Consider the following 24,260-nt stretch of genomic DNA (forward strand, 5'->3'; position numbering starts at 1 on the left):
GAAAACATAAAAGAATGAAAGAAAAGAAGGGCGACCTGGAGGGAAGGGCAGATAAAAGATACATATAAATGGGATCATACCATACGTGTCATTGTAATTAAAAAGTATGAAGTATAAATTTTACTTGAATATGACAGAGAAACAGAAATTGAGGTGAAACTGAAGGAATTGTAGAACTTCAGATGAATGGGTCTTCACAAGAGACATAAGTTTCTAAAAGATCTCTCTAAAGTTAAGAAAAGAATGAAAAACATTAGGAGGCTGAAATCACTCTTTTTTAACTATATATTTCAATTTCAGACTGTAGCTACTGACAAACCTATTCCCTACTATGAAGTGAAGCAATTAGTACTCACACTTCCTCCCAATTACCAGTTTTGGTTCTTTATGCTAATATTACACTGTCAAGGTTTCTGTTCCGTAACCATCGTTTTCAGAGTTGTTTAGCTTTAATTCAGTATGAAAACAAAGTCAGTACTCACCATGAATGCTTTTACCATAGCTTCTCCATTTGAGTTCTGAATTTTGACTCATCATTTTGTTGTCAAAAAGTTTTCTAGAAAGTGCATGAGTACCATAGTCCCCAAATCCATTCACATTTGAAAATGTCTGTTGCCTTTTTGCTGAAGGAACTGGGCTGGCAATATAATTCTTGGGTTATCCTTCTTGTATTTAGGACTTCATAAGCCTTACTCCACTGTCTTCTGGCACCGAGAAGAGCTCTAACAAAGCCAGAGGCAGCCTGCCTTTTTTTCCTTCTATGTGACTTGCTTGTTCAGCCTGATAGCCATAGTATACCTTCTCGCATTTACCCACCCAATCAACAATTACTAATGGAGTGTGTATTATGTACTGGTAGTATTCCAGTGCTGAGCACTATTGGAGAGGTCTTAGTGTGGATTATTCCATATCAAATCTTGTTGGGACATGATGTGTCCATTTGAGCTTCAGATTCAAATCTTTATTTCATAAAGTTGTCTTCTAATATGTTGATATTTTTCTTTTCATTATCTCTGCCATTCTCAGTGGGTTGTTGTGAATATTAAATGAGTTAATACATGTAAATCACTTGGAAGAGTGCCTAGCACTTAGTCAAAGTAAGATGGAGATGGGGGAGGGGGAGGGGGAGGACGAGGACGACTTTCCTCTTCAGGAATACAGGTGTCATTCCTTCCATACCCATCTCAATCTCTGATCATTTTTCTATTTTCTTATTCATTTCTTTATGTATGATTTCCTCTAGCTTATCCACCATGTCTGATTGCATTTTCAGCTGCTTTTATTCTCACTTTTAATTTCTAATGTGGCTTTTCTCTCCATGTTTATACATTTTTCTTTCATTTCTTTTTTGAGAACTGTGAGCATATTTTCATGCTTTATGTGGGCTTAAAATCTCTAATTTGAATTCTTATAACCCAACAAAGAGCTCTTTTCCTCTTTTTTTAAAAAGAGGGTAACAACATTATCTATAATTTCTTTGACACTATGGACAATTGTTTTAACTCTCCTTATTCTTGGAGGGTAGTTCCTTTTGCGATCCATTTCCTTCATCTGTCTTTTGTTATGTTCCTTACAAAGCCCATGCTCAAGTTCCATGTTAACTCTTGTGCTAACATTATTTATCTTGAAACAGAGCCATGTATTTGTTAAAGAATGAAAATGGTCCATGGAGGGAGAGAACTGGGGTGCTCAGTAGCTTCAACTTTAGTTTTCCTGAATATCCATCCACCAGGTCTGTTATTTTTCTTGACCTGCAGTGTGTGTTCCCTTGGTTTGTATGTACCAGGTTTCATGACTCACAGAAAAGCCCCTTTACAGGCTAGGTTCCTTGGGTTCTAATCTATCAAACTCCCTCCCCCATAAACACACACACCAACTGGCTGGATTACAGGAAACGAGGAGAGCGTGTCACCCTCAGCTCCATTCCCCCCGTGTCACTTCACACTCTGGATCCTTTTCTTTTCTTTTTTTTGGCCGTGCTGCACAGCTTATGGGATCTTAGTTCCCTGACCAGGGATTGAACCTGGGCCCTCAGCAATGAAAACACGGAGCCCTAACCACTGGACCACCAGGGAATTCCCCACACTCTGGATCTTGAAGGGGGCCTCTACTGTGGCTTCCCCACTTCTCCTGTGGCCTGCCCACATCCTTAGATCTCATTTCTTTAATTAAAGACTACTGGATACACCTTTCTTAACTAAGAGACTTGCTTTTAGTGAAATTTGTTTCTTGCTCAAGTCTGAGGAGGTGTCTGCTCTCAAATTACCCCCTTGTCCTCATCTATATTTCATAAAGTCTAGCAGGTTAACTAGATTCTTTTGGTTGCAATATTCCAAGTGACATAAACCTAATCTTAAGTACCATAAGCTGTTCCTGTCAAAATAAATCAATAAAGGAAAGAAGAAAGAAAGATAAAAAAGAAAAGAAAAGAAAAAGGAAGGAAAGAAGGAAGGAAGGAAGGAAGAAGAGTGCAAGAGAGAGAGAAAGAAAAAGGAACATATTGGCTCATGAAACAGAGCAGTCTGCAGTGTGGATGTGGTGGCCTCAGGCACAGCTGGATCTAGGGGTTTATATGTCATCCTTGAACTCAGTCACTGTCTCCATTCCTTGGCTGTTTGTTTATACATCACTTCCCAGACTCACCCTCCACAAGGCAATGAAATAGCCACTGTTGGCTATAAAGACAACATCATCTTTATAGCTTGTGAACCTGGAGAAAGAGCACTTTCCCCAAAAGCTTTGGCCAAAGTCCCAGGGAAGGATTCAATTGGTCTGGCTTGGATCATGTACCCACCTCTGAACCAACTGCTATCATTCCACAGCCTATAGTGAGTGCTGGGAGGAGATGGAAGTGAAGGAGCACAGTTTTTTCCACTTTATAGATTAGAAAACTGACGCCCTGAAAGTGTTCAGAGACTTGTCAAAGAACATACAACTGAATCAAGTGGCTGAGAGAGAACCAATCCTAAATCCACAGACTCTGGCCCCCAACAAAGAGTTCCTGACTCTCCACAACTGACTGCTGTTGGGCTTTCCTCCTAAAAATCACATTTCCAAACCACGAGAGTTTGAACAATATTTATACAGAAAGCCTTAAAAGGTTTTAAAAAGCAGATGTATAAAGGGGTTCATCAGATAGAACCAGTGGATGGATGATGGATGGAGATATACACACATACATATTCTAATGGAAGCTATTTTCAAAACATATGGCAACATAAAGTAAGAGAAGACGGGGTGTTGCTAAGAGCAGGCCTGCCAAACCTTGACTGAATCCTCAAACGGACACATGGGCTGTCGTAATTGGCACGCTGTTTGAAGACGACAGTTCAATAAGGGCTAGAGATTGCATTCTCTTCTGGAAAGTTAGAGAGTGCTCCCTCCCCACCCCCCGCCCACCTTGCTGGCAATGATGCCTTGCTTAGCAAGTCCTTTTTCCATCATGACCAGCATAAAGTTAAACTCCAGTCCATCCCAGGTCTGAGCTTATTCTAAATTAAAGGTTTCCCTAAAATCAACGTGGTTTCACTGAATTAAAACTACTCCTTTCTCTCCCTGGCCCAAGAAGCCCTGACATGAAGGTGGAGGCTCCCACACTGGCCTGGCAGCAAGGACCCTGGACTGGTCCTACCCAGCAAGGAACATGACCTCACCTCCTCTGTCCCCTTTACAGAAGCGGCTCACACCCCTTCTCAGCCCTCCACCCGCTGTCAGCTCCTGCTGCCCCCTTTTCCAGTTATGCAACCCCTTCCCTCCCTTCTCCTACCAGCCCAGTTCACTGACAAGAGTCTTCATTTTCCACTTGCTGGTGTAAACATGAAAACATGTGAATTGAGGGTAGGGCTTTAGCATCAAGACTGGGAATACTCCACTGCAGAGCAAAGATCATTTCTTGGAATTATTCACTTAAATGTTTACCAGAAACAACTATCAAGTGTTCCAGATTGATTCACAAATGTAATTAGTGAAAGAACTGTGAACAGTTTCCATTTTCTGGTTTGTTTTAATCCTACTGTATAAAAATATTTTGTGGGGGAATCACCTCAACAAAACTCCCATCCAACGATTAAAGGAGGTAAAGATTCCGAAAGCCAAAATGTTACTGGAAGTTAAACTTGCCGGGGTGTATGGCAAACCCAAAACAGACACAATCACTATACGATGCAAAAGCCATCCTAACAAGCAAAAAGAAAACAATTAGTGCTGCCACCTGTGCCTCATAATTTTGGACAGTCAGGAAGAAGTGCCTCCAGTCCCTAATTGATTTCTCCTTTGCTATTCGTGGGATAAAATATGTAACTGAAAATGCCTTTGCTGTCCCAGACTGAGGAAGACATAATGAACCCTGGCTTGCCAGATTATTCTGCAACATCTGAAGGCTTGGGAAAAAAAAAAAGAAAAAAGAAAACAGCTCTTGTCTGGTTTTTCCTAGTCAACTTTAATTACTGTAAGGATGGGTGCAGCAAGATAAATGTTTCCTTTTCAGTTCAGTGCTGAAAGAAACACAAGTTTTCCTGCTGCCTTTTATGTTTAAGCTCTGAGGTCCGCAGCCTATTCTTATTCACTAACTGGAAAAGATTTGTCGCAATGGCTAGTTTGATGTTTTGTGCTCGCTCAACTCCCAAAGTCCCAATTTGAAGTCCTCTTCCACTTAAGGCGACATTTCATTTTTACTTTAATTTAAAAAATGTTCTGAATGCAAAGTGACATTACAAGGACTACTAGGTTGCCTAATATAAATTCTGTGTGTGCGAAGCTCTTCAGGCTGTGTCAGCAGACAAGGTCAGTTCAGCTAAACTAACCAGCTGCCAAGCAGCCAGTAGGGGTGGGAGGAGTTTTAAGCACACGACATGTGGACAAGCCAAAGTCAGACCCAAATCTAAGTGAGGGCAACAAGCATTTGGTCTTAAAATGGCCCATGGAATTTAATCTTGTTGAGCAAATTCGAACTGGGCAGTTGCCCACAATGACCCAATGGAAAGTCATAGAAAAATATCTCTAACTGAGTGCCCCTGTCCAGTGCAAGACCTTCTGCCTATCTTAGCATCACTACTGGTTGGGACTGGAAAACAGAGCCTGCTCTATTCCCCACCCTGGTTCCCCAGTTAGTCAAGGCTTCTTTAGGAAAATACCAGTGTTAAGAATTCACACAGTCCATACAGCGAACATTCTCTACAACGTCTTAATATGGTAGGAAAATTGCTCCTCAATTTTCTAGGGGAAGCCTAGAAAGCCCTATACAGGAACACGGTATGAATTTAGGGGTTCCCAGATGGGATGGGGGTGAAAGGATCACAGACTGGGGTGAAAAAAGCCTTATCTAGGAACATGGTATGAAATAGAGTAATCCTCAATCATTCATTTTATGAGGGATTAGTAGTGAGATGTCATAGATAAGAGAAATCCATAGGACTCTCCTGTTTTAACTATTAGTTTCCAAAATAAATATTCTAATCCAAGTTTCTACTGGAGAATAAAATAAATCAAGTGTCCACTCTTTGGTGGAGTCAACAACAGTGAACTAACCTAAAGGGAGGTAATGAGACATTCCAGCCCGGGCAAGAATCCCAAGTAACACAAACAGAATCATCAGTCATCACTCAAGGGCTCGCTGGAACAGCCCAAATAAAGCAGAGACGTTATTCTGACAGTCCTATCAAAGCAGCATTTTGGCAGGTATGAATGTTTTCCTGAGGATTAAAGAGGGAGATGTAAGATCAACCCCATTCAGCTGTGAGAAGAAATCTCTCCTACTCATGCATCATTAACTTAAATTTTGTTTATATAAAAGGGGAAAATGCAAATCAATCATCTACATAAGACAGAGAGCAAACTGGTAAATGACATAGTTGTCCTGACTGGAAAGTTAAATGAAAAGAATACTGACCCTCCACTTCTGAGATGAGATGGCAAGGATGCTGCCCCTTTGAACATTTCTTGCTCCTTGATTTCACCGAAGTCTCCGTCATACGTTAGCTGAAGTGGGTGACTCAAGTGGCCAATGGCATTTGATTCTGTTAAATAAATCCCATGTATTTTCACCATAGAGTCCCCCATCGTAACTGTTTCTTTGGATTCCACTCTCTTCTTTGCTGTAATAACCAAGGAAACATTTTGTCAAAGCATTTCTTATTTTAGGAATCACTATCTTTCAATATTTTTTTCAATCCAAGAATTTATACAATTTTAAAACTACATATGACTTATAGTAATCAAGTCTGGAATTGTATGGATAAAACCTCCCTGAACATATGCAAGACCTCACCACTATTTTAGGTTTGACATCATCAATATAGCAGGTAAAAATGAATAGAATCTTAGCTCTATTAGCTTTGAGTCTACCTGTAGGTAAATACTCGAATTGAGGTTTATGAACTACCTAAGTCCACATAAATACTTCTGTGTCCCGTAACAATTCTTCTTCCTGAATTTGATCATGTTAGTAATTTTTCATTCAGAAATATTTATTGAGTGCCTTCCTGATGTCCTAAGCACTTGGGATGCATTAGTGACAGAACAAAGATCCCTGCCCTCATAGGCTTACATCCTAACAGTACACATGTTTACACAATAGACAACAAGTAACAGACCATAATAAATGAAGTACATAAGATAATAAGTGCTATGGAAAAAAGCAAAAGTAGAAAAGTGGAGAAGGGTAAAAGGGGATTGGGAATTGGGGCAGGTAGCAATTTTGAACAGGTGGGCATGGCAGGCAAACCCTTACTGGAGGTAAGGTATCAAGCCATCAGATGATGAGGGACAGTATTTCCAGCAGAGGGGACAGCTGGTGCGGAGGCCCAAAGGCAGGAGTGTGCCTGGCATGCTCAAGTGGAGTGTGTGACGGGAAGGGGAGGAGAAAGGTGATCAGCGGAGCAGAGGCCGGCTCTTGGAGGCCCAGCAGACGACTCCCAGGCGGGGACACAGGAGGGCACTGAAACACTTAGAAGGCTTTCTAAAAAGGAATAAGATAAAGTTGCAAAAAAGAAGTCCAGTCTCTGAACTGAAACACCTACTGTGTTTACGGCTACAGATCCTTAGACTTAAAATACAACACTGTTTCTTCATCAGCAAATTGACATTAGGAATAGCTTACCCACGATGCTGCTACTATACTCTAGTCCGTGATAAAATATGTTTTTCAAAGGGGCAAGAGGGATGAGCTTCATATAGAGAAATAGTTTTGCAAGCTTTTCCAAAATGACTCAAGGTTTCCTTTTCTGCACTTGAACCATCAAACCAATAAAAACCAACAATAACAAAACCACCTCGTCTGCTCCTCTGACTAAGCTCCGTGCTCTCCAAACACTGGATTTTACAACAGAAAGGAACCTTAGAGATTGGCTAGCCTAACCTTCATTTTTCGGATGAGAAAATCGAGAACCCAAAAGGTAAGGTGACCAGTCTAAGGTCACAGAGCAGGTTCGGGAAGAGCCGGGACTGTATGGTGGGGAGAGCATGGGCTTGGCATTCCATCAGACTTGGGGTCAAGTACAGGCTGTGTGATGCAGGCAGCTCACTCAGCTTCTCTCCCCTTCCTCAAGTGGTCCCAAGTGATACGGCCTGGTAAAGTGACTTCCGTGGTGCTAGCACACTCAAAATCTAGAAGTTATGATCATTATTATTAATGGAACCCACGAATCCTGACTTCTAGTCCAGGGCTCTCTCCACAGCACCAGACAACCTTAAATATCTTTAGGACTGAATTACAAAGCACATACTTCACTTTAGATTACAAAGCATTGTTAGCCTGTCCCTATATTTTAGTATTCGTTTCTTTCACTCCACAAATATTTATGAAGCATCCACTGCCGTGTGCCAGATGCTGTTCCAGGGGCTGGTGGTCCAGTGGTGAACTGAGAAGTCCCAGCCGCCATGGAGCTTCTGTTCTAGAGGGAAAAATGCAACCCTACTTGTGGACGGAGGAGCTGCAGCCCCTCTGTCTTCACAATCTACTGGAGCGAGCTGTCAGTTATTACTACAGTGAAGAGTGGCCCCGGGGCTCATTCTTACTCCTGCTGGATGTCCACCATTCAACTGAACATGAGTAACAATGCTCTGGGTCTCTCTGGAAAATATGTGCAGCATGTTGTACTAATTTTGTAACAGATCATGGTGCACTTCAAAAGTATTCTACAACCAGTAGCCTTACCGTGTAGGAACTGTCCTGTTTCACAGATAGTTTCTTTGGCACTTACTATAGACTATACCCCGTTTCAAGCTCTCGGGCTTCAAATAGAGAAAACCCCTTTTCCTACTGAAGCTGTTCAGTCTAGTAGGGGAAACAGAGAGGCAGATGCGTCCAGACAGAGATGCAGTACAGTGTGGTCTGCTCCAGGTAAGGACGAGTAAGAGAGCAGGGGAGTCCTGAGGGGTTGGAGTTGGTCAGGGAAAGATTCATAGAGAAGGTGGAGCCTGAAAAGCATTCCAAAGGGTTAACAGGAGGCCAAAAAAAAGTTCTGAGAAAAGGGAACAAAAGTCTGGCATGAGAGTCAGCTTCAAGTGTGTCCAAGCTGTACAGTCAAGCAGGGCCCCATGCTTAGAAGGGCCTTGCACTTGGTTTAACGCTTTGCTGTTGCCATCTTGAAATTCTAAGCAATTTTTGAACAAAGAGCTCCACATTCTCACTATGCACTGGGTCCAGCGAATTATATAGCAGAGACTGCATGAGGCATGAAACAGCAGGATGGGTGTGGGGAACTGCAAGGGTTCCATATTGCTGGTGTGCAGACCAGGGGCAGGGGGTGTAGGCAGACAAAGGAGAGGGGCGAGAAGGGCCTGGAATGTTAGGCCGGGGCAGAACTATGCACGCTGGACAGTGAAGACTTCATCCCCTGGACCAGGAGTCAGCAAACTGCAGCCCCACCAAATCTGGCCTGCCGCCTGTTTCTGTATAGCCTACAAGCTAAGAATGGCTTTTATATTTTTAAATGGTTGAGCAAAAAAAAAAAAAAAAAAAAGAAATCAAAAGAACAATATTTTGTAACATGTGAAAATTATATGAAATTCAAATTTTAGTGGCCATAAATCAGTCTATGGTTGATTTCCTGCTGCAATGGCAGAGTTGAGTAGGTTGAACAGAGACTCTATGGCCCACTAGGTCTAAAATATTCACTCTCTGGCCCTTTACAGAAGAAGTCTGCCAACTTCTGTGCTAGGTCGGTGTTTCCCAAACTGTGTTCCCCAAAAGACAGATTCCACAGTCAAGTAGGTTTGTAAAATGCTGGGCTGAATTAAAATGAAACAGGTGACTTTACTAGATGGCCTTCCCCACCCTTTAATATGCTCAGGTGCACTGTGGCTCTCCAGGAGGGAGAGGAATTAGGCACACATTGAGCACAGGACCCTTCCTCCAAGGAAAAGCTATTAATATTTTTGCCAAAAGTGTTCCCTGGAACTGTTTGGCAAGCACTCGTTTAGGCACGGGGGGCCCTCTGAAAGGTTTTCAGCAAGAAGATGATGCAATCTAATTTTTATTTGCTTCCTGACCTCTTGTCCCTTATGGCACACGGAGAGAAAACCATCATCTTTCATGGCCCACTGGGATGAAGGGACAAGGCCGCTGCCCACAGCCATGTCTGCGTGGGCGCTTGGTGCCCACGCTCTGCTGGCTGCTCCAAGGGCCAGGGTCCTTGTGTTGACCCACCTGCAGCCCCCCAGCGAGCGGGGGGTGGAGCAGGACAGGAGCACTGGATGACCAGGGACAAGGCAAGAGGTGATAAAAGCAGTGAGGCAGTGGTGGGATGGAGAATACAGACCCGGGGATATTTAGGAAGCCCACGTAGGAAGCCTGTCCTCGGTGGCTAAGATGACAGAGATCGTGAGAAGATGGAGCCCGCACTGAGGTCTCCGTCCAGCTGGAGTAACGGGGGTGGGGCATTAGCAACACGGTCACCTCCAGCCAAAAACCCTATTTGAACACAAGCGATTAAACTGCTGGCCCTACGAACATGACGACACACATCTCTTCTTTCACTTTCTTCAAACAGGAATTCCAAACCTGCCACCGCACCCCCAGCCCTGCCTGGGGAGGTGTCAGCTACTAATGACTTCACACCAGGGGCAGGGACACTCCCTCTGTCTCAGTCTCCACCACAGGCCTTTATAGCCTGTTACTCAACAAAGGATACCTTTTCTAAACAATAGGGACTCTGAAACAAGCCCAGGGAGCTCCTGTACAAAGGACAATGAGTCCAAGGCTGGAGCATTAGAATGGTTTTTTAAATTGGGTGATGTGTGCTTTTAAAAAGACAATGACTTTTTACTGCCACTGTTTCCTGGGTGCTGACGCAGACCAGACCGCAGGGATGATGGGAGTGGTGAAGGGGGCAACTGCCAACAGGATGGATGAAAGAACAGAAACAGAGACATGCTTCGGCTGGTGGGGAAACATCTGTCTCTCCTGTCACCTTCACATACATGGCGACAGCTCAGCAAGCAGCAGGATTTTCAAATGGGAGCCACCGAGAGTTAAATGTGTGCAGCATTCAGGCTCAGAAGCAAAAACATCTGATAAACAACAGCTCTACAACCCTCACTCCAGCTCTGCCATCCTGTTTACAAGAAGTGACCCTGTTCCTATCCGAGTCTGACCTCACCCTGCACCGTGGCTCCCGAGCCCATTGCCTCTCACCTTGGCAAGGACTCGGCTCCCATAAGTAACAATCCTTTCTGATGTAACTGGTCTGACTGGAGCCCTGGTGGTGCAACGTCTAAAAAGTTCCTCAGGTGAGTCTAAACGTGCGGCTACTATTAAGAAACAGAAATCAGATGATGTCTCTCCCTTGCTTAAACCCTGCCCTGGCTTTTCACTGCAGGAAGAATAAAGTCCTGGCCATGTCCCCCCTGGCCTGGCCCTGAATGGGCCCTGTGTCCTCAGCTCCCTCCCCCTTCCAGCCACATGGGCCTTGGGGTCCACCAGCCAAGTCTGCACCCATCTCCAGCCTCAGCTTCAGCCTGGGCACTGTGTTTACAGATTTCCACCCAGCTGCCTTCTCCTCATTATTCACATTTCAACTCAGAGGCCACCTCCTCAAGGACACCTTCCAGAGGTGACACGATTCCTCCTGCCACAGTCACTCCCCACCCCAGCATCTAGCTCACCTTCTTCTTAGCACTCAGAACCCAACTGTCTTACTTCTTGGCTTTCCAGTTTATTGCCTGTCTCCCCTCACAAGCTCTTTGAGGGCAGGACTCTGTTGGCCTAGACTGGTACCTGGCAGTTAGTAGGGGCTCAATAAATATCTGATTGACTGTTAGAAAAGAAACAAATTGGGACATCAAGGTAAAGCAGATTGCCTAATTACACACTCTGTACGCCACTGAGGTGTGGCACGCACACCCTGCGCTGCCTCTGTCTTTTCCTTTCTCCTTGATTCTACCTCTTCAGCTGTGTCAGGGATCACTAGGGACCAGAAAGGAAAATGAGAGCAGTGGGCTGGGGAGACATGGGGATTGCAGATCATATCCCGGGCTAACGGGGCTGGGGACTTCTCAGCTCAATCACTCCCCATGGGGGCTGCACAGAAAGCGGGTCCAGCGCTGCCAGATTTTCCAATTTTTCACAAAAAGTCATACATCTAGATTCTTCCATGAGATCTTCTACATTTAAATGTTGGTGACTAATTAAAAGAAAAGGCTTGTATGTCAAACAAGTAGGATCCTAAGGTGGTGGCTTGTAACTTTTGGGATCATCTTCAGATTATCTCCTCTCTGTGAGTGTAAACCTATCCCTCCTCTTCATCAATCCTGTTGACTGAAGGAGGGCCAATTCTATCAGCCCCTGTTAAAGTGGATTTCTAACTTTTGGGGCTACATATAGTAATGATAAATTTGTAATATAAATATGATGTATAGTAAACTTGTAATATGATCCTGAACACACAGGTACGTGACTGAAGTAAAGTCCTTGAAGCCACACTAACATTTATTGTCTGCAATGTGCCCTGATATTTTCCATTCTATTTTATTCTACTTCATTGTTTTAAATGCTGGTGTGATCCACTAAATTGATTGTCATCCCACTAATGGGACATTTCCTACAGTTTGAAAAACTCTTAGTGTGCCCTGGACAGGGGGTGATTCCAATTATTGGGGGCATTCCTTAGGATTTGAGGTTTTTAGCTTCTTTGTTTCCAGGTTTAGATACATGCCAGCACTTCTGTGGCCACAGGATAAGCCCCATTCAACTTGTGCTTACATTTTCACATGGGATCAGAAAGGTATTTTCAAAGACCTAAGCTTAGTGTACATTATATGAATCTTAAACATGCCTAATGAAATTAACTTTTTGAACTCTAATTTAGAAATGATTTCCAATATATCAATAGGTGAATGCATTCATTAAAGAACACTTATCCTAATATTCTTTTTCTACCAAGTAACTTTTTTTAAAAAAACCTTATATTCAGGTATTCTTTATAAACACCCATAAAATGTTTCTTAACCAGCTTTTGTACAATATTAACTACGTTAACATAAAAAATCATGTGCAGTTTGAAAAGAATCATATAAAAATAACTCTTGTGTGCAAACTCAAGAAACATGCTTGCCCCCAGGTTTTAAAGGATGTTATGTAGCCTTACGCTGAACAGGAGGAAGGGTCCTGTCTGGCAGAAGAGCCCCCTGCGAGGCCGCCCTGAGTAAGCGCACCCGGGCACTGCTTATCCTTCTAATCTTCGCGGGGTCCACTGGGGGTTTTGGAAAGGAAGGGCAGGGATCCTCTTCTGTGGCAGGAGATGCTGGAGCTTTTGGTTTCTGGAAAGAGATTTTTTTAAATGATTGGCATGAGTTTGTCTTGAGTAAGACTCCCCACCCGGAGCTGGCCCTGACACTTCCAGGGGAGCAAAGGGCTTCCTGCCTGGCTTCTCCCCAGCCCCCTGGTTCTCCGTCTCATTGGCCCACCTTACTTAATGTGTAGGTATATAACACTTTTTCATTTTTTGTCAATTATATTGTATGAAATACTCTACTGTCCTGCTTAGTGTATTTGAAAAAAAAGGTTTACCCATGCCAGCAAACAGATCTCTATAAGAGACTATAAAATATGGTACAGTACATTCAACATACTTTGTAAATTTTTGTGTTCGATTCAGCTCAGAAAACATTTATTGGGCACCCATATGTGCCAAGAACTGTGTGGAATTTAAATACTACCCTTATATATTTTGGACTCGACAGAAGTATCTTTTTAATGATATAAAAAAATTTTAATAATGTAGATTAAAAAGTCACAAAACATAAGAGCAGTAAGTAGTCTTGGACTTATGATATGAAAATGTTTTATTTGCTACATCTCAAAAATTCTATGCTGATACCCTTAGAAAAGGGACATTACTAGCAAAATTCCAATTCCTTAAAGACTTAAAACCACCTGCACCAAGCACTGTGCCACCCAGAGCACCCTCCGGCCTAACCTCCAGATGGCAGTGGCCTCCGACCCAACCTGGGGCCGCAGCCTCACAGGGGCCTAAACTCCCACTTTTAGTGTTGCCTGGTGGTCCAAGGCAGCAAGATTATCTGTCTATGAAAGCACAATCTTATGGCAGCAAGTGCCTCTAGCTCTCTAGCCAAAACTAATCGAGTTAAAGTTCCTCAAGTCAGTTACATACTGTTGAAATGAGTGACTCTCAATCCAATAGGTTAATTAACAAATTTTTAAAAAATCCAGTGTGAAATTCAAGTCAGATAATTTAGAAAAACAGGTGAGGTCATCTATCACATACGACACAGAATTTCACTCATTTTCTCATATACATTAACAGAACACAGACATCTATATTAGTGTTCTCCTCTCAAGAAGCTGCTTATTTCAATAATGGTAACATTTTTCAAAATATTTTTTATATCCTCTTGTTCATTTACATCTGTAAACGGTTCATAAACCAGACCAAAAAAATCGGTTTTATGACTATAGAGATATATTCTTTTAAACACAGTTAGAAAAAGCATAAATAAAATAATCAGCATAATAGACAGGAAGAGTAAATGACTCTGAGATCAAACCCACTTACTAGTTATGTGAACTTGGGTGGGCCATTTACTTCTTTGAACTTGCCCAGCTATCAATTGGAGACAGCAGTTCCCTTCTTGCAGGGACACTGATGTATATACAAGTCTTCTTATGGAGATTCAAGATATGCTAGCTCCCTCCGTAGCATATCTCGGTAAGCTGCTCACCCTTTACGTTTTTACCAGATTTGGTTCCACGTTACTTTTAAGTCTCAAAAGCTAAGGCCCTAGATCCTGAGGCAACCTTGCTGGAAAAAAGATCCCGAATTCAGAGGGGTTTATTCTGAAGGAGACAACACTCATCTATCTGTATAAATTATGTTATATTTGTTTAATAAAGAGTCACTTTACTTTTTAGTCTCTTTAATTTGTTGCAAAATATTCATAAGAATGTGACTTAGGCCATGAAACTAATAGTAACAAAAAAATCTCAGAGTATGATATAGGCAAATAAGTGCTTTACATTTAATTATGAAAGATGAAATACATAAGTATAACCTTCTCAATACTGAATGTGGATTCAAGGTTTTCTTATCTCAAAATGTCTGTACTCTGCAGGTACCTTGCATCTGAAACAAAGATTGAGAAGTCTGCCAAATAATAATAATGCAGACAAAGTAAATGGCTGCTTTTACAGATGCCTTAACTATTAGAAATGTTTTGGGTACTAAATAAACGATCTTAGAAAATGTGGTTTTGCAACGCTAAGTTTTACCCAGAAGGGAATAACTGAATTATCTCTGGATGGCAAGATAAATCCCCTTAACTGCTCCTTAATAAAAGGCATTATTTTCCTAGTGCAAAATTAGTCATTGTTTGCATAATAAAAAATTAGTTCCATTTTACTACTGACCTTTACTAAATTATGTATCCCATTTAAACATATACTTCATTGGACTACTTAAAATATAAAGTGATGCGTGTGAAGCATTTTTAATTCTCCAAGGGAAAATGAAACAAGCCATCAATTTCTATCATGCCAGGTTCTACAAAATGTTCTTTCACTTTGTGGAGCAAAATGGCTTTTTTGAAGCACAAGAGTAAAAATTTTTTCTTGTAAAATTCACTTCATTTTATAATTCAGAGAAGGTTGCAAGTGGGTTTAAATCTTCACTTGAGAACCTTACCTCCCTCACGTTTTGTGTCATAATACTAGCCAGTGACTGGGGTATAACCAAGGTACTGGAAAAGTCAGATTTCAAGATCTGTCCTGTTTGAGAAAACTGCTAGAGTCCCTTGAAGACTGAAAGACTATTTTCATAGAACAACCCAATCAAAGAAGACAAACCCCCTAGAATATTTAAGGGGTCTGGCTGGCCTTGACTCTCATCCCAGCACAGTGGGCCCTGACCAATTTCTGACCTGGCTCCTCCGATCACCAGCTGGGAAGGTAGGGTCCCACTCTACATGAAGACTGGAAAAGAGGGTCCAAGACCTCCCATCTCAGAAAGTTGCTATGATTTAATCTGTAAGGCAACAGAACACACACACACACACACACACACACACACACACACACACACAGAGACCTCTTGGAAGTTCCAAAGCAAATACGTATTAAAAATTCCCCCAAGCACATAACCTTTGGATGTGGCAATTGTAGGTGCATTTCTATTACTATGATTTTCTCCACAGGTCCTCTGGGCTCCTCTGTCACTCCCAGCATGTGATTCACTGCTGTAATGTCACCCTTCCGTTTCAGAAACAGTGAAAGAAAACACACTGCTTTGACATTCGCATTCTGCTCTTTCTTACCCTGGACCTCCCCTAGTCCAAAGGTATATATGGGCTTCTAAGTCCCTTTCTTTTTAAAATATATCCAGTTTTGTTTTACTTGGCAAATACTTGGAACCCAGTTCCTATAAAATACAAAAATGGGCTGAAACTCATCTATGCTGTGAGAAGTCAGGACGGTGGTCACCCTGGGAAGGTGGTTTCTGGGGTGCTGGTAACGACCTGTTTTTTTCTTCTTCAATGCTGGTTACCGAGTCTGTTGAGTTTGCGTAAATTTATCAAGCTGTACTCTTATGATCTGTGTCTTTTCAGTATGTCAATAAAAAGTTTAATTAATAAAAATACTTGGGGACTTCCCTGGCGGTCCAGTGGTTAAGACTCCATGCTTCCACTGCAGGGGGTATGGGTTCCATCCCTGGTCGGGGAACTAAGATTCCGCATACTGCATGGTGCGGCCAAAAAAAAAAAAATACTTGGAGCTTAAATAACTAGGCTTTGTAAGTTTCAGAAACATAAGGAGAACGCTGTTTTGACAATGATAATGATGAAAGACAAAATTTCCTATTTCCTCAATCTCTTTTCCTACTTCATACAACCCTATAAATCGGAACAGCAGCTAACTAACCCGAGTGGCAGAATGGAAATGGAAATAACTATCACTACATAACAGCCCCACATCTCAGAGCTGTCATGGGAAGGGGGAGAGCTGCTGAGAAAGAGAAAGCTGTGCACGGCACACCTACATAGAAGATGGATATAAATGCTCATGGCAGACTGCAAACTGCAGTGCTTTCCCCTGATTTATAAGATTACAGGTGCTAACAGGAACCCTGATGAGCCGGGACCAGGAGTGTCAGTTCTCCTGTCATTCTCAGAAGCCCAGGGCGCTTCTGAGTGTAGGCAGCCCACCCCTGCTGAAGGCTGTGGGAGGAGCACAGGCCGGATACGGGGAGGGGGTGGGGACAGAGGACCGGGGATTGGGGGGTGGGGGGGAGGGGTGGGGGGGAGGGGACAGAGGGAGCAGTCAGCCTACAAGTGCAAAGAGTTGAGAGGATTTGTTAAATGTAGGAGCTGGAATGGGTCCCTCTTCCCTGCCTGACTGCTGGGTGAGGAACTATTAAAAGGCAAACCAGCCTGAGAAAGTGTCCCAGATCCAAAAAGTGCTGAAATTCAATTGTTTAGGTCGTCACAAGTTCTTTCAGCAACTGCATCCTTAAGGGACTTAAGTATGTACCACTCCTCCCCCACCCTCTAGGGGTCGTTACCCCGCTCCCTCTCCCTGGGCTCCCATTGCCCCTGATCTCCTCTCTTTGTCAATTTAATGGTCACCAGAGTCAAAGGGTTCTTTAAAAGGCCTAGTGGAAAGGAGGAGAAAAGGTGGAAGGGGAGGTAGTTATGAGGCCACTTTCACGTTTTTTTGACTGGGAGCTCCAAACTTTAATTATGGTTTAAAACGAAATATACCTGAGACCCTTAAATAATCCACTCTAACAAAAAAACTCAAACTAACGGAGTTATTCTTAGCCTGATTTGCACATAGCACCCAACCATTCTGCAGTAAAGAAATTTAACTATAGTGATCCTAAACAGAGGCAAATGCCAACATTATCTTTGCCTAACACCTAATCCTGCAGTCCAAGAACTATACTTTGACAGGGACCATGTGAACTCTAGAAATTGAGATTTTTAGGAAAGAGTGAGTGCCCCCAAATTACAGCAATATTAAAAACAAAGCATAGGAGTCAAATGACAGAACTGTAGAATGGAGAGCCACTCTTCAACAAGGCAGACCCACTGGGCTGCTAAACCGGGGGCCCTCTCGCTGTTGCTGGCTCAAAACCCAAGTGGTTTCCAAGGTTGTAGGTGCAAGAAGCCATATGTCAACGATGGCTGACAGAGTACAATACTTATTGCACACTGGTTCATGCTTCCTATTTTGGAATCTTATTTTTGTCATCTGCAATATAAGAACAAGTATAATCTTCCTCACAGCGGCATTTTGATGAGTACTTTGGGAATATATGATGCATTTTGAAACAATTGGGGTCATTTGGGCATGGACTATACATTAGATGATACTACTGAGTAATGTTAATTTTCTGAGCTGTGATGATAGCATTCTGGTGTAGGAGACTGTCCCTGTTCATATGAGATGCATGCTTAAATTCTTGTGGAAAAAGTCTTATAAGGTCTACAACTTACTTTAAAATAGTTCAGCAGAAACAAACATACACACACACAAACATACACACATATAAACAATAATAAAAATTGAGAAGCAGCTTGACTGACGCCCCAGTTCCATGAAAGTGTAAGGAATTGGTATCACCAGGTACTTGCGGTAGCAGGGGCATAAAGCGGGGGGCGGGGTGCCTAAGGAAAATTGGTTGAAAGTCTGCGTAACTCCTTCCCTCCCAGCTCTATGCAGTCAGGCTACTGAACCCAGGATTAGATGGGGAGTTTGTTCTTTGGAGAGGACGAAACAGAGGGTCTCTGAATCAGGCTAACCAGGCACAGTCAAGAGTCAGGGTACTTAATGTAAACATAGATATTAACTGAATATTTACATACTGAATGCTAGGCATTCCTACCTTCTTCCTCCTGGCTCCTAGAAGTTAGTGTATGTATGGTCAGGCCACTCAAGATGACTGATCTCTTGCTCTCTGTACATCCCCTGCATGAGCAGCATCTGCTTCACCTAAACCCTACTCACGTGACTGACCTTCCTACGTATTTGCCCCGACCCAGCTGGTGATTGTTCTAGTCTTTAGATCAGAACATCTCCACCTGGTAGCTTATCAAAGGGGAAGTGAAGGGGAGGCACCTCTGCTGGTTTCCCTGGTAACTAATGAGCCAGAGAAATTGTTCCCTATAACTGATGTCTCTGTTGCCGACTCTGGGCTCTTTCTTCAGTCTTAAAGCTGGGCAAGCGCAGGCGTTGCAGGCCTGCAGGGTGCACCCCAACAGTTAGCAACCAGCCTTTATCCTCCAAGAAATATTCTACAGAGAATTGAGCAGCCCACAAGGAAAGCCCTAAAGATATTGCTATTGAGGGTCTCACAAACAACACAGCCCAGCCAAATCCCCCTAAATGTAGGTTTGGGTAGGTATCACCTGTGGGTTGACCAACCCATTCCACATGCTTCCACTCTCAAATAAGAACAGCCAAACAAGCAGCATGAGCTATCAGAGGAGAGTCTCTGTTATGAAAAAAGAGAGACCAAGGCAAATATAAAACTGCAACAGAGACACAGAGGACAGACCATGTGAAGACACAGGAAGAAGATGGCCATCTATAAGCCAAGAAGAAAGATCTCAGAAAAAGTCAACCCTGCTGCCAGCTTGATCTTGAACTTCGAATCTTCATAACTGTGAGAAAATAAATTTCTCTTTTTTAAGCCCTCCCCCCAACACACACAAAAGCAACAGAGATTTTAAAAGGAGAAGAAAACAATTAAAAAATCAAAACTACCATTAATATACTGAGATAAGATGCTACAACCATGAAATAAGAACAGAATACTATATATTAAAAAAAAAGATAATTTAGAGGGGGAAAAGCTTTAGGAAATTAAAAATATCATAGCAGAAATGAAAAGGACTCAATAAAAGGATTAGAAGATAAAGCCTCATCCAAAAAATGATGAGAACCAGAAAAGACAAAATAAGAAAATTGAAGGGCCAGTCCAGGGCATCCTACATTCGAATAATAAATTCCAGAAAGGGCAAAAAGAACAGAAAAGAGGGGAAGACACACCAAAATAATTCAAGGACATTTCCCAGAGCTGAAGGGTACAAGATTTCACATTGAAAGTGCTCAGCATCAGGACATTTCAGAACACTGGAAACAAAAAGAAAAAATCCTACAAACTTCCAGAGAGAAAAAACAGCAGTCAAGGTCTCAAATAATTCATTTCCCATACACCTTTTCTCAAGAAGCTATTGGAGGGAGTACTCTGCTAAAACAAGAGTAAATCAAGAAAAAGGAGGACTTGGGATACAGGAAATACAAAAGCCAGCACAGGAAGGAGTAGCAAGCTGTGTGCAGATGCCCAGGGCAAGTGGTCCAGGAGGGAGTGTGAAAAGTTCTCCAAGGAGATGAATCAATACCTCATGTGTCTGAATATATGAAGGAAATTAGGCCACTGGAGAAGAGTTTGGAGTTGAAACAATAATAATACAAAACTAAAAAAGCAAGGCAATTATTAACACCAGGGAAAACAAAGAGTGGTGCAGGGAAGGAGAAGTAATCATCATTAATCATCATTAGTTCAAGGCTCAGCTATAAACAGGATTTATATAATCACAGTCAGAGAAATGGGATCTAACCAAAATTAAGATATATCTATATTGGGAGTAGCAGTGGGGACAGAAAGGGTGAACGTGTTGTGAAGAGGTGTGTGGGAAGACAGACAAGGGTTAAATCTTCATCTTCTCTAGCAGGAAGTCATTAGATAATTCCTCAAGCTCGTAAGTCAGAGAGCAGCAAGACACTGTGTTATTTAAAAATTTGGATGTAAATACCAAAAGAATGTGCCAAAAGAGTTTAAAGTGAGAGCCACTGGGGAGTGGAGAATGAAAAATAAGGGGATGGAAGACTGCTGGAGGGTTTTTTTGGTAACAAGTCTTTGATTATGTACATGCATCTATAATTTATTTGTATATGTAACTCTGAAAATAAAATACATATGCATAATTTAAAAGATACTGTGAAACATTCTGTTTGCCAGGTTACTATATATCTCTAAAATTCCTCTTTATTATGAAACTATAGGTGAATAATAAACGTGTTTCATTAGATACAAACCATTATATTTGAAAAAGTATAAAAGAATTTGCTTTCATATTAAATTATTAATACATTTAGGTCTATGTATCATTTTCTTAGCATGTATAAGTGCTGATTCCAAGTATTAGGGCCAATTCCACTTCATAGCACCCGTGGTAATATAAAGTACTCACAAGCTCTAGTGGACTGAGACGTGTGCCAAAGATGGGCCTGGAATCAGAGGACTCAAAACTGGATGCATGGATGCTAGCACAGGAGACGGAATAGAAGTGTTAGTTTGTAAAGAATCATTTTTTTAAATTTCTAGTATATTTTAGTTAACTCTAGCCCCCAAACAAGTAAAAGCATTCAATGCATAAGCCTTGAGGAAGAAGCGATTTTTAAAAATCATAGTACTTTAAACATTTTATTAACAACTCTTTTCTTGTTTTTAGGAGGATTGTAAATATTGAATAATGAAAAGAAGGAATGTATATTGTGATTTTTTTTAAAGCTTTGTTCATATCACTTTATAAAGTTGGTATGACAATCATTATTAACCATTTCAAACCAAAGCAACTTCTTGGACCCAAGGTCTGGAGATACCTTTAGAAATCTTGAACAGATATAAGAGGTATAATTAGCAGAAGTCACACTAAGAAAAGCAACTATCCATAACTAGAATTAAGGGAAAATGTCATCTGGTTACATATACATACTTGAGTGTATAGGCAAGAGAAATTTTAAATACCTGAAGGAAGACGGGGGTCTATTTTCTGGTGTTCTTGAAGATGCACGTCCAAATAGTTTTCTTTGGTCTTCCCGTGGTGTAAATGGTCTTTGGGCCCTAAGAGTTCTTAAGGCATTTCGTGCTTCACTTATGATTTCTGCACTAGTCTTCTGCTCGGACACTGAAGGTCGGTAAAACGGATCTAGCTTTTCTAACTTTTTATCATTTGGAGACAACATCTTTCCTTATAAAGTGCAATGTTCTTCAGGTAGACACCACACCCTGCAAATATAGGGTAAAAAATGTCAACTATTTTCATCCAGTCATTTAGAAAGGAGTGCTCAAACCCAACCATTAAACCATTCCTGTATATTAAACTTGAAAAAAAAATCACAACCTTTAATTAAAAGCCTACCACGCAGTTACACTTAGAAGATCAGGAAGGGGAAAGAGCTTTCAAAAAAATAGGTTGGGGCTTCCCTGGTGGCACAGAATCTGCCTGCTAATGCAGGGGACATGGGTTCGAACCCTGGTCTGGGAAGATCCCACATGCCGCGGAGCAACTAGGCCCGTGAGCCACAACTACTGAGCCTGCGCGTCTGGAGCCCGTGCTCCGCAACGAGAGGCCACGATGGTGAGAGGCCCATGCACCGCGATGAAGAGTGGCCCCCACTTGCCACAACTAGAGAAAGCCCTCGCACAGAAACGAAGACCCAACACAACCAAAAATAAAATAAATTAAGTAATTAATTAAAAAAAAATAATAGGTTGACGTGCACAGCGATGCCTTTGGGAATACATGCGATTGAGGGAAATGACGCGCAGGGAAGAGACCTAGAGTGAAAGCTAAACCTGGAGAGAAAGAGGATAACTCGTGAAAGAAGACACCCCAGGAAGGGAAAACCATCTCATAGTCTCCAATCTATAAAAAACACACTGGGTGGCGGGGCAGAGGGGTTCTGCTAAAATGTTTAACTGAAGTTTCCCTTTTTTTCCCACTGCCCTCCACACAAAATGCTAGTATAAGATTAAAGTTAGTCAGATGGGGCCTCTATCCAAACTCTGTCAGCTTTTATAAATGTAGCTTGTAAACTCAGAGAAAGGTTCAGCCTTACATTTGCCTATGAAATATTTGAATGAGTTGATTCAAATCACCTTCAATTTGAGATAATGTCCTACAGGAATAAACACCGAATACCGATATCAAATGATCCTTTCCCAGGCCACCGCCCTCGGTTAAAAAGTTAAAGTCACGCATAAGGGCCATGAGAATGCAGATCCTTCTTTATGCTCGTGTGTCCCATGGAGGCCTGGCTAACTTGGCAACACACCTCTGACAGCTCTACACTTTAAAATAGTCGAGATTTTAAAAACTTAATTCTAATCAGTACATTTAGTGTTCATTAAAAAAAATGTTGTATCTCCAGGGAGACTGAGGTCTGTAAATTATTCATATATTTCAGTTGCCCAATTTTAGAATAACTTCTGCAAAAAAGAAAAAAGTTTTGTGACATATGCCCAAGGAAACTAAAAAGACACCATTTCTGTAAGTAGAATCTACAGGTGATTCCTTAGACAACTAAAGAGGACTTGACTGTATTATGATTCTATACATTAAGGTGTTGCTTAACAACAGACAGCAAGAACATCTGTTTAGTTCTACCCTCTATAAGAGTTTTTGAGGAAAAGAATATGATAACTGCAAACAATATGCTGTTCCTTTCATATGGAAAGGCCAGGTGTTGAAGTAAAACAGTAATAAATTACTAGATAAGCAATACTCTTCTAGGAATTTTTGATATAGGAGTTCCAATTTAAGCAAGGTCTCCGGAATTATGTATATTAGAACAATTAACAAAAACTGTGGCAGGCCTGGTACATTTACTTCTAATATATGATAGCCTCTTTACTAAAAAATATTCAATGCTAATTATTAAAAATACATATAAAGTGTTTCATACACACTATATATATGTATATATATATATATATATACATTTTTGATGCATAATAATACAAATTCAGAACCACAACATCTAACTTCAGTGTCCATGGCAAGTTTGTTTGCTGGTTTGTTTTTAAAAGGCCCACTGAAGTAAGAAAAGAAGACATTTCAGTACAATGAACAAGTTTCTTCCAGAGACCAAATGAAGTTTGTGACGCCTTAGCCCCACATGGCACTAATAAGTTTAGGGATGTCCAAAGGTGATCTGGCAAAACTAATTAAGATTAGAGAATGTGCTTTGGATGAGTAATAATGGACCATCATTCCTGACTAAGGTTGTCCTTGGCTGTATTTTAGTTTACATTGAAAACTATACCCTTTCATAGAGTAATGAAGGAGGCCAAATTCTAAGACCTCTGTAAATTATTTGGGCATACAGGAGTTCAGATTGATCAAATACTGCTGGAAACGATGTACATAATGGGTTTAAAAATCTTTTTGTCTGTAAACTTTTACCACAAATTCTAACACAACTTTCTCTCTCCCTTTGCCTCTCTCTTCCCCGCAAATCCCACCTTAGCAGCTATATTGTGAGAAACTGTTTCAATAATGTAGTATCTGCTCAGTTAATCTATTATCATATCAATATTAATATATTAGTAACTAAATCAAACATGGAAATGTTCAATAATGCAAGTGAACGGAGTTAGAAGTGGGTTTTTTTGGGGGGGGGAGTATTCTCTTTATAATTATTAAATTACGAATTCTTATTAGAGATGGTTTTTGCCAATTTAAAAAACGATCAGAGTTTGAAAGCTTGTCTATTTATAGTAAAGTATGCCTGAACCATAACGCAATAGTATCACAGAAATTTTAATTTTACAAAAATTCTCCTGACAACTGGAACAAATCCATTCAGCTAGTATAGATGAACTGTTTCCTCCCCTTGGATCTCTGGGAACACAGACAGGAATAAACACTGTCTTCACTCTCAGGCAAGGACCAACCACCAATGCTGGCTCAACGTTTACTTTAATACCAAGCAGTGTGCTAAGTACTCTCAAGTACATCAT

The 24,260-nt window shown here is 41.5% G+C and overlaps 1 protein-coding gene across 1 annotated transcript in view; it reads right to left on the minus strand.

Annotated features, from left to right (window-relative positions):
• The window catches only part of ARMC2 (armadillo repeat containing 2), a 104,047-nt gene that overhangs the window by 76,146 nt on the left and 3,641 nt on the right, over window positions 1–24,260 (minus strand). Inside the window, exons 2-5 of the mRNA XM_061207723.1 lie at window positions 21,264–21,524; window positions 20,707–20,779; window positions 12,585–12,756; window positions 5,888–6,092 (exon numbers count right to left, since the gene is read on the minus strand). Of these exons, the coding sequence (XP_061063706.1) occupies window positions 5,888–6,092; window positions 12,585–12,756; window positions 20,707–20,779; window positions 21,264–21,481 (668 nt within the window). The 5' untranslated portion in view covers window positions 21,482–21,524. The remainder of the gene's footprint in view (window positions 1–5,887; window positions 6,093–12,584; window positions 12,757–20,706; window positions 20,780–21,263; window positions 21,525–24,260) is intronic.

This window comes from Eubalaena glacialis, chromosome 12 (genome assembly GCF_028564815.1).
Source record: "Eubalaena glacialis isolate mEubGla1 chromosome 12, mEubGla1.1.hap2.+ XY, whole genome shotgun sequence".
Lineage (NCBI taxonomy): Eukaryota > Metazoa > Chordata > Mammalia > Artiodactyla > Balaenidae > Eubalaena > Eubalaena glacialis.